The sequence below is a fragment of the Gymnoscopelus braueri genome, assembly GCF_963280865.1.
Source record: "Gymnoscopelus braueri genome assembly, chromosome: 6".
In the NCBI taxonomy this organism is placed as follows: domain Eukaryota; kingdom Metazoa; phylum Chordata; class Actinopteri; order Myctophiformes; family Myctophidae; genus Gymnoscopelus; species Gymnoscopelus braueri.
Window position 1 is genome coordinate 30,619,966 of NC_137607.1, and position 11,850 is coordinate 30,631,815.

The 11,850-nt window shown below is 43.5% G+C and overlaps 1 protein-coding gene across 1 annotated transcript in view; it reads left to right on the top strand.

Moving 5' to 3' along the window:
- LOC308087356 (pituitary adenylate cyclase-activating polypeptide type I receptor-like) overlaps positions 1 to 11,850 on the top strand; it is a 29,678-nt gene that overhangs the window by 7,900 nt on the left and 9,928 nt on the right. The window contains exons 2-3 of the mRNA XM_080431141.1: positions 3,727 to 3,867; positions 8,724 to 8,826. Of these exons, the coding sequence (XP_080287267.1) occupies positions 3,796 to 3,867; positions 8,724 to 8,826 (175 nt within the window). The 5' untranslated portion in view covers positions 3,727 to 3,795. The remainder of the gene's footprint in view (positions 1 to 3,726; positions 3,868 to 8,723; positions 8,827 to 11,850) is intronic.

Genomic DNA, 11,850 nt, shown 5'->3' on the forward strand with positions numbered 1-11,850 from the left:
AAGTTTACTTCAGCGAGAATTGGCCGCCACCCTCTGCTAGTCACAATGAGCTTAGTGCTGGGGCTGCAGAGAAGGTGAACTGAACAATGGGGGGGGGGGACTGGTGGCGTGCTGGCGGCTCGCTGCTTAACCACTTTAACCCTATATACTTTGGTGTACGTCAAGTAGCGCAATAGCCGATCCACAAGCTCACACTGCGTGTGACGTTGCGATACGTTGTGAGTTACATGTCTATCATGACATGCCCAGATAAGGGACACTAGGTGTCACAAAGCGGGAGGGTGTAGATCGGCACGAAGTCAGTGAAAACCATGGAAAGTCCAAAAACAAACCAGGAGGCAGGCTTGCAGAAAAACGACGATTTTTAATTGGTTCAACAGAAAATAGCAAAACATTCAGCTGAAGAAATACAACTCAAAATAAAACAAACAACTTAAAAGGAGAGGCAGCGTGACAACCTCTCCCCCATGGCAGCCTACACTACTAATGAGCTGCGATGCGACGTGTTTTGAGCTTGTAGCCATTTTTTTATTTGAATCCTGAAAAGTAACTGTTTTGGATATATGAGGTTTCCACCCGACGATATGGTTAATGCAATGTCAAGGGTGTGAATCATGCCTCTATCTCACTACAATACGCTGTCTTTCCTGTCACGCTGGGCTCAGTGGGCTGTGATGTCTAATAGAATGGCAATTATTTGACTTGCACCAGAAATACCTGTCCTGCTGCTTTGTGACGTCTTAACGGTCAGCCTTAAAAATATCCGGTGTGACTGGCCTGAGAGTAAATGTCTGTTTCCAACAGTGCGTATGGCAGAATATAGCAGAATGGAATAGCAGCAGGGCCTTCCAGGTCCACGTGGGTCCAAGTGCAGATCCAAACTCAGCAGCCCTCTCAGCCGTTGCCGTTGGCAACAGGAGGAGGAGGAGGGATGAGGCTTCGGTCCTGGCAGGGTTTCGGTAGGGTGGAGAGAATGCCAAGCTCACACTCTCTCTAGGGAGAAGATGGCCCGATGCAGGCGGCCATGGCACTTAGCTTTACTAGGCTCAAACTAAACCACCAGGCACACACACACACACACACACACACACACCCCCCCCCCACACACACACACACACACACACACACACTGTTGGTGCATGCATGAGCAGACACATGAAGGGATACACGCACGCACTCACTCACGCACTCACGCACTCACTCACGCACGCACGCACGCACGCACGCACGCACGCACGCACGCACGCACGCACGCACGCACGCACGCACGCACGCACGCACGCACGCACGCACGCACGCACGCACGCACGCACGCACGCACGCACGCACGCATGCACGCACGCTGTTCACACACCAAATGGCTCCTTTACAGCCGTCCAACTTCACATGCTTGTGTTGGCCAACAGTTTGTTCAGCCAAACGATCATTTCATAATTTCACACAGGCACACATTCCCCTGATAGCCTTTCCAATTTGAGAAAACGAATTATTGAATACAATCTAAGTTCCAATTAGATGAAACTTTCAGGTTGTTAATAATCAGATTACTCAGTTACTGTACACCGGGGCTGTGGACAGGGCCCCCCCAATTATCGGTCTAGTGGTTTGCGTTGATTATTAGCCATGGTCAGATGGACACACAGACATACACACTGACACTCACCCTCTTCTGGCTCACTCCCTAGGAGCAAAGCTGTAAAAAAAAAAAAAAAAAACACCCGGCTGATTAATTCTCATGAGATGCGACTTGCGGATTGCAAGCAACAATCAGCAACACATTTCTGATCGTACAAACACATTGCTCACACAAATATGCTATTGTTTAATAATAATAATAATAATAATAGCTTGAATTTATATAGCGCCTTTCATAACCCAAGGACGCTTTACATCAGAACAATGAACAAATAACAGACAACTGAACAAACAAACAAAAAACAACTATATGCCATAAGCCTGAGAGAATAGGTGTCTTTTCAAGGCAGCTTTAAAAGAGTCCAGTGTTGGAGCATTGTTTACCCATCACCATGTTGTCCCCCTCTTTCACACACACTCCACCCTTCCTCTTTCCGTGTAGGCAAATATACACAAAGTGTAGGGATGCGAGTCTAGTGAAGTCAAGTCTAAATAATCCAATTAATACATCTTTTGAGTCTTTTTTTGTGAAATAAATGTGTATGCTGTATTGTAAATGAATCAAATCTAGAGAGAAAGGAAGGTAGGGCGTATATACATAGCTATTAATTTGATATTTGTATTTAAGAGTATACATATAATTGGCTGAAACTATGGAAATGGTAAATGATCTCCGCTCGTTGCCTTGATGTGGACTGTCCACTAAAATGTTGCAAACCACAGTTTGGAGGATTCTGATGCAAGTGGTTGCAAGTTTAAACTTGGCTCTTCATTAATTTTTTATCTGAGCTGGGCCTAAGATTGTGTTGTTTTTGTTGGCGAAACTACTTCCACGGCTGTTTGTATGGAGACAACGAAAGTCCCTGTGAATGCTGTACAGTTGAAATATGCATACGCATATATCAACACAAGCAAATTGGTTTCTGTTCCCCTTGGAAAGAAATTGCTTCTGCATAATTATACACTGTAAAATCCTGAGTGTTACAGTTGATTACATTTGTACACTCCCTGAGTTACAAATGGATGAATTAACACTGGAGATTTTTTACTGTGTGTACGTCCCAATTGTTCCAATATCCCAGTGATGTAATTGATGCCTAATTTACATGTGTTATTACAAATGTCAGGATGGCAGGGGTTTTCTACACTCAATATGATATGGGATGGCACCTTCTAGTGAAAGTTCGCATTTCCTGGGCAGATGTGATTGGATTGTCTTGCGTAATGTTGCGTAACCGTTACACAGTTACACTGTTACACAGTTACACTGTTACACAGAGTACCATGTGTGTGTAAGCTAGGGCTTTCACCAACTAGTCGACTAGTCGACTAGTCGACTAGTCTAGTCGACTAGTATAACCACTAATCAACCTTGTTGGTACTAGTCGAATAGTTTTTTTTTTACATTTCTTTTAATGCCATAGTAATGGCCCATCTTATTATTATTATTATCCTCCTGACTTTCTTTTTTTTATCAAAAGGGGGTCAAAAGTATGCCCAATAAAAGCCTATTATTGGGCAATGGGGATCCTTGGAGACGCTGCTGTGGTGCTGTGCCAGAAGCGCTTCCCTTAAAACGCCATAAAAATAAGGGCAGGAGGATAATAATAATAGTAATATAGTACTAGGATGGCATTAAAACAATGCCCCCCCTAAAAAAATAATAATAATAAAAAAAAACTTTTTTTTCTTTTTTTTTTTAATGTAAATTTCGACTAGTCGACACTGGGACTACCACTGGGTCAAATTAGTCGACCTGTAAAAATCTCTAGTCGTGAAAGCCCTAGTGTAATCCTGCAGTGGACAGATGCCTAGAGAGATGCCATGTCTTTGCCAGCTGTGCTACACAGCCACACATGCACATGGTTGGCACGAACACACTTACACATGCACATGCACAACACATCTGCACTGCACATATGCGTAAACGTAAGCGGAATAAACGACCTCGAGTCAAGTCTATTTGACATATTTTTTATTTGATATATTTTCGGTTAATTGCCAAGCCGTAGTAGAAAGTGACAAAGCATTGCAGCCTTTTGTATTTCACTGACGTCCTCTTACTACAATGTATTTGTGTTTTGTTTTCAGATCCCAAGGTGAGCAGATCAGCTCCCTGTCAGCCCCAGTGAACAGCTCAGTCTACACAGTCGAGAGAAAATGAGCGCTGCCTCCGTGAGCCCGTTGATACGGATCCTTCTCTTCCTCCTCTCCTTCCTCCCCTTGCCACTGGTAAGCTTTAATGAAAGGCCTTTATTTTTATTGTCCCTGTTCAGGATATTAAGCGTTATGATGGTGAAAATCGCGGGCTCATTAGCAATTTATGTTGGGTAAAAGAAACAGTAGAGCTAGGCAATACTATCGGTCATTTGATGTGTATTGCTCTTTAATGTGTATTTGTTCGGGCATTGTGTGTAATTAATCAATCATTTTTTTAAAGGCAAGTCATGCTTAAAATTATACAGCTACAGTGGTGTTCAGTTAAATTGTCACAGCCTACCCGCAGGATAGCCGTCGTGAGCCGTGACAGAACAGTGGGGGGACCAGTGCTCTCTCCCAAAAGGGCATGTCTTGACACCTCAGACCACCTGGGTTCAGTTCTTTGTAATCGTTAATGGGCACAATTGCATCCGTGCCTGCGGTGCCTCTGCTTTTGTTAAACATGCTGTATGTAAGCCTAGCGCCTTCGCTGTCAATAGGCTACAACAAGACTACAGAAAGGCACAGTCTTATCCCGTTGTATAAGGCGCACTGAAAATAGCGACCTATAAATAAAACAATACAAATTTAAACTAAAACACTGTTTAAAATAACTCCAACACGAACACCTAAACCTAACCTCTAAATGTCTAATCATAATAACCCATTTCTCTCTATTCAATTCAATTCCAGACCTATATACATATAGTATACACGCACACACACACACGCACGCACGCACGCACGCACGCACGCACGCACGCACGCACGCACGCACGCACGCACGCACGCACGCACGCACGCACGCACGCACGCACGCACGCACGCACACACACACACACACACACACACACACACACACACACACACACACACACACACACACACACATGTACCTGTGTGTGGTCTTGTCAAAAAGTGTCAGGCCTCAATTTCTGTCACTTGTTCACAGTTTGTCACATCACTATAATGACACGGATAAGGCTCTGTTCTTGTTAATAGGCCTGATTTATTGATCAGCCTGTGGCTGCAATGATGGAGAATTACAGCTGTTTTCTCATTACTTATTCATGGTTTACTTAGTCATGTCAAATCCATTTAATTTCTATGGCACATTTCATACATACATACTGTATAGACAGACGGACAGACAGACAGACAGACAGACAGACAGACAGACAGACAGACAGACAGACAGAGAAATAGCTAGAAAGATATATAGATATATAATATACAAAGATATACAAACAGATATACAGTAATCCCTCTTCACGCGCGCACACACATGCATGTACGCACACACGCACACACAGAGAGAGAGAGAGAGAGAGAGAGAGAGAGAGAGAGAGAGAGAGAGAGAGAGAGAGAGAGAGAGAGAGAGAGAGAGAGAGAGAGAGAGAGAGAGAGAGAGAGTACCCACCTCCCTCCCTCACTCTCTTCCTTAAGCCTGCTTTTAATAAATGGTAAGTATAAGATAATAGTGCTCAGCTGTTCTTGTCTCAGTGAGCATTCTGGCTGCAGAATTTAGTTTTGTTTATCTACTAGGAAGATGACCCTTGTTAGAGACCTCTCTCTCCTTATGCAAGCTCTCCTCTCCTCCTCCACCCCTATTTCTTCTTGTCCCCACTCCACTCCACTTTCAGTAGCTTCTGTAAATGAAAAGCATTGGATAAAGTAATTTTCCATTACAATATTTTCTGTGATCTTCCCTCAAGAGGAACAGAGAGATATGTTAAAATGACCCTGTTGAGGGCCAGGATGTGTCTGTATGAGTGAGAGAGGCAGAGGATGAAAGGGGGAGAGAGAGATCCCCCCCCCCCCCCAACACTGCAGGGTAGTGATGAACATTGCTCTCAACACTGCTCTCATCAATGTGCATGACATTAATGAAAATAATTGTGCAAAAAAAGGTGTGAATGTATATATACAAGACACTGAATGATGCTGAGGTATTTAGGTCAAATATACAGCAGGCTAAATGTACAGTTTAGTCTTTTGTGCATACAATATACAATAAACAAATATTTAGGCACAAAAAAAGCACACAAATATGTATCTAGAATGTACTGTATCTAGGAATCTCTTTCTACATTACTGTAACACATCAGCTCTTCATCGGGAGGGCCGATGGAGGACAACAGTTTTGGAAAGTAATGGTCCATGTCGACAGTATTGTGACAGATCGTCTAATTGAAGTTAGAGCTCTGTGTTGCCGTGCTGTCTTGTACCCAGCCTTGACTCTTCACCCGCTGCCTAGCAACAACAACATGGCTAATTAGCACAGAGAGTAGGCCTACATTTCTGCTAGACTTGGAGCTGTCAGCTCCGTGGAATTAAACACGCTAGTATGTGTAAGTCTAGAGAGTTCTAGACTCAGATGTTTTGACCGATATTTTGTAAAAAAAATAAAAAAATAAAACAAAGCAGCGCCGGAAACCACAACTGGAAACCAATTTCTAGAATTTTAAGAGTAGGTGTGGCCTAGACTGGATCACACTGGTCAGTTTGGAATGAAAACCAGGCTTTCCTCCGTGGATCAAAGCCTGGTGACGCGAGGTTAGTTCAACCTTAAGGTTCAAGAGTTATAGGCTCTCTCTCCCCCTTTCATCCTCTGCCTCTCTCACTCATACAGACACATCAGAGAGAGTGATTGTATGTTATAGATAAATTGATTGGATTGACATAGGATTGAGGATTCAGCATATGTTTTGCAAGAAACACACACACACACACACACACACACACACACACACACACACACACACACACACACACACACACACACACACACACACACACACATTCACAACCAATGTTAGGCATACGCAGTTTGACCTAATTAGATGTAATAGTGATCTAGGGTGGATAGACAGTGACAGGGGACCACACACACACACACACACACACACACACACACACACACACACACACACACACACACACACACACACACACACACACACACACACACACACACACACACACACACACACACACACACACACACACACACACACAGAGAGAGAATACTCACACATCCTCAAACTTTCCCAGGCTCCATACAGACAAGCTGTGTCAATCACACAAAATAATTCAGCTACGTAATTCTTCTGTACCTTTGCCAGAACAGCCATCCTCCTAAGCTGCCATGTAGAAGTTTCATAATAGGTGCTATAGTCTGGTCAATAGACATTATGTGTGTTCACACCACAGATAGCATTGATGGGCCGCTTGTGGCTTACGTACAATATTACGGTGGTGTACCGCCTCATTCTGTGCTTGTGTTTAAGTGCCAAACGCACAAGAACAATTGCGTTGGCGTCACGCCAGTGGCTGGCACAGCTTTTTACGTGTATGAGCCTGTGATGAGCTCCATTGACGTCAGTGAGCAAAGAACTGAGTGCCTCCCTGGCGTTGGTGCTAGATAATGCCTCATAAAGTCATGACGCCACGTCTCCCGGGGGTGCGCTGTTTCAGGGGTGGGGAGGGGGGGCTGCGTTGGCCTCAGCTTTGTGCAGCTGTCAGCAGGCGGTCGGAGGGGGGGGATCAGGGGCGCCGGAATGGAATATGACCTGGGGGGACACATCAGGGACACATGCACGCGCGCTTTGCGCACGTGCATTTGGACCGTGCTTCGGGTTATTTCGGGTGGGTTTGTTGATTTTTGGGGGGGATAATTCGGTTATTTCGGTTAATTCGGTTCGCCTCGCGCTCGCGGTGGTCGCGAGGTGCGGGGAACTAGACTGATTTTATTATTATTTTTTGGCTGGACTGAATAGCGGGGGACACAGTGTCCTTTAATTAAAAAGGGGCCGGCGCCACTGGGGGGGATCAAAAGGGGTTCTTTCTTGGATGTGACCTCGTTGTCTGTAGTCGCAGCTCCAGGGTCCCGGTTGACAGTTTGAGCAGTGGCCTGTCGACAAGTGTTATTGGAAATCAGTAACCTTATGAGCCAATTCAAGTCAAGTCGAGTCAAGTCAGGTTTTGTCATCGTACAGTATGTTTCATGCATGGGCAAGTGTCCCTCAACATAAATACTAACAAAATTAACACAAAAAATAAAGAAGATCAAATAAATAAATGAAAATAATTCAATTATATATATATATATATATATATATATATATATATATATATATATATATATATATATATATATATATATATATAGCATTGTGTATGTGCATGTGTGCGTGCGTATTTACTGTATGACGCCTTCCTGCATTGGAAGGCTCATTAGTGCAAGCCAAGGCCTTTCTCCAGTGGGGGTCATCTTACTTGGGGAAAACGCCAGTGCTTGTGGTCTGTTTAATTGGTTGAGTGCAAAGCAAGCCCCAGAGCTGAGACCTCTCCCACACTGTGGTGTGAACCACATGGTAAGATTAATGAAGCAACATCTCCTACACTGTGGTGTGTGAACCTCATGGTAACATTAACCACTAATCTAAACCCTATCTACTGTACTTCGATGACCGCTCCTTATGTCCCTCCGGTCTACACCAAATCTCTTCACCGGAAATAGGCGATCTACCAGCTCACAATGAATCCAGACTCGTTTGGAGCTTGTAAAATTGGCTATTTTCGCAGAATGTTTGCCTATTATGACATGCCCAGAATAGGGAAGCTATGGTTCATGTGGTCAATGCAGCAACGTCTCTTCCATTTGAAGACCCCTCTGTGTCCGTTCTCCCTGCTGTTGTGATGTCATCGTCCAACATTTAACCCCTTGAACCGCAGCATCCATATTCTGGGGGGGAACATTAGCCTAAAAAGAGATTTGGTGTCCATGGAAAAAAGCGGTCCAAGAACTCAGGTCTATAGTTTCCTAAGTCTAGAGGGATTAAGTGGTTACTGTATGTGTGTGTGTGTGTGTGTGTACCATCCTCCAGGTTGCAGAGCAGCCTGAGCACTCCAACTGTGTCATCAAGAGAGAGCAGGAGAAGTGCATGGAGAAGATCACATCGGATGATCCCGGGAATGACCCACAGTTTGGTGAGTCAAACATTCTGTGTGTGTGTGTGTGTGTGTGTGTGTGTGTGTGTGTGTGTGTGTGTGTGTGTGTGTGTGTGTGTGTGTGTGTGTGTGTGTGTGTGTGTGTGTGTGTGTGTGTGTGTGTGTGTGTGTGTGTGTGTGTGAGTGTCAGAGAGAGAGAGAGAGGGAGAGGGAGAGACAGACAGACAGATAGAGATAAATTACAGAGCCTCTTAATTAAATTCCTAATACTCATATAAAATACTATTTTGCTGTAGCTTGTGCAACAGGAAACCAGAACACACAGATTAATTACGAGAATTACTTGAAGGCTGCCGCACTAATTACCATGAAACTGGAAACAAACAGGAAAGGACTCTGACCTGCAAAGACAGATTATTAGATAAGATTTCACACTTAATTAATGCGTGCGTGCGTGCGTGCGTGCGCACGCGCGTGCGTGTGCGTGTGTGTGATATTGTATGAGCATTGCTCCAGCGTGTGCTTGTACACCAAAATAAACGTGAGTCGTGAGGAAAACCTTCCAAACAAATGAATGTAGTCTCTATTTCTATTGGTGTATCAGTCGGTGGGGAAGTCAGTAAACCGGCAGCATCACGTCTCGCCCCTCAAACCCACCTGACAGCCAGAGAGTGACAGAGGGCATGATGGGTAAACTAACTGGAGAATTGATAAAGACTCCTCCATCTCTGCAGCTGTCACCATCATGATTGATGTTTGTTATGGGCTCTAGCTCTCCACAAGCTTGGCCGGTGACACGCACCGAACTACAAGCTCACAACGCATTGCATCACGACGTGTTGTGAGCTTGTAGGTCACCTAATTTTAGGTATAAATAAGGCAATAGCCTGAGTCAGAACGTGCCGTCGATCGGTTTATCTCCTAGGGAAACATGAGCCCAAGTTTTGCAACCCAGTAGGCCTATATGAATCAACAAACACGATGATCAATAAGAGTAGGTCCTGTCAGAGCGTCCCATGCACAGATTACAGCATTCACACATACTGTATAAGAGACAGCAGTATCAGAATCAACTTTATTGTCACATCACAGGTTTATAGGTGTAAAACAATGGGTGATTTTTTTTTTTGTGCAAGCTCTATATTTTTGTTTTTGTTATTTCTATAAGAGAAAGGGAAGAAGGGGGGCAAGGGGGAAGAGAGATCAATAAAAAACAAACAAATTAAAAACAAACAAATGATCTACATATTTACACATAGTACCAGATATCTAGCCGGTGCGGTAAGTACCTGAGGTAAGACATAAAGGTGCGTGAGCATAGTAGCAGATACTATACTGTACAGTACATGATATGCTATGTTGTGACGTTAGTTAAGGTGCGAGAAAAAAAACAAACACGTTGAATGGGATTAAGGTGCAAAGTGTCAGTGTGTAACTGACACTGGTATAATCTGCAGGTAGATCTAAAAAAAAGTCCAAGTCACTGTCTCTGGTATAATCGATACTAGACAATACAGCAGTGCAGGTAGTGGATGACGTTGACTGGTTGGAGTTCCAGCGTGTTGGGAAGCTTGCAGCAGGACTGCAGATATGGGAGACTAATAATGATGGAGCTTAAACAGAGAAATTGCAGCATGGTCAGCATGCTGCATTCTCACTGAAAATATAAAAATCACACCCTGTGTGAAGTGGGCGGTGTCTTCCTAGCTAACCACAATACTGAATGGAGTCAACCAATATATATGCTTTGATCTGAAAGAGCCACTTAGTGTCAGCATGTGTCTTGCTAGCTAATCACAATACTGAATGGAGTCGATCAATCATGTACAAAAGATAAATACATTTATCTTTTGTAAAACACACTTTATGATGGACAAAACCATAACTTAAAAAAAACAATAATTTGGTTTTTTTTAAGTTATGGTTGCTTATATAGGGCTATGCACATGTGTCATGTGACACTGGCCAATCACAGTCCTGAATAGATTGTGATTGGCCAATCACAGCGCAGGATAATTGTACAAATTTCCAAACCTCACTTTTAGGGCCGGTTTCACTGCCCAAGATATTTGTACATTTTTCCAAATCTCACTTATAGGGGCGGTTTCACCGCCCAAAAATCACACCCAGTGTGAAGTGGGCGGTGTGGTCACAGTGGTCATCACAGTGATGGAAGAAGTGATGGAAGAAGTGATGGAAGAAGTGATGGAAGAAGTGATGGAAGAAACCATAACTTAAAAAAAACACATTTATGTTTTTGTTTAAGTTATGGTTTCTTATATAGGGCTATGCACATGTGTCATGTTTCCCTAGCCAATCACAGTCCTGAATAGACTGTGATTGGCCAATCACGGTGCAGGGTTAGGGGGGTACATTTGTGGCCAATCACAGCGCAGGATTTGGTGTGCAAATATCCAAACCTCACATATAGGGGCGGTTTCACCGCCCAAAAAACTAGAAAATGTGCTCCTCGGAGCACAGGTCTCCGCCAGTACTGTTCCTGATTAATCCTGTCTTACCTATTTATATTACATATTGTCACGTGTCACTTGACCAATGTTAGCTTGGCTGATGGAAGCTCACTTAAAAAAATACAACTGATTTTTTTAAGTGACACACCTATTTATAGGTTTCTATGTCATCATGCGTCTCGCTAGCCAATCAGAGCATTGGTGACAACAATATTGTCACGTGTCACGCGAAGCTTGACCAATGTTAGCTTGGCTGAGACGGGGACACAAACGGAAGGACAAGAACGAAACATACTCTCCACCTCTGGCGGAGACAATAAAACAAACAACTGAGGGGGGATGCTTTCTTAACCACTAAGCCCTATATATTTCTTTGTATAACAAGAAGCGAAAATAGCTGAAAATGTTTAACTGATTTGGATTTTTATTTTTATTATTCACAAAATAGGGATGCCAGGATTAATGTAGTTAAGTTAACATACATTGTTAATTAAACAGAGATATAATCAAACACAAGTATCAAACATAAGAGACAGTCAACATTTCCCAAAAGGAAATGCATGCATTGAATTCAGTCTAACCAAAAGCAGGG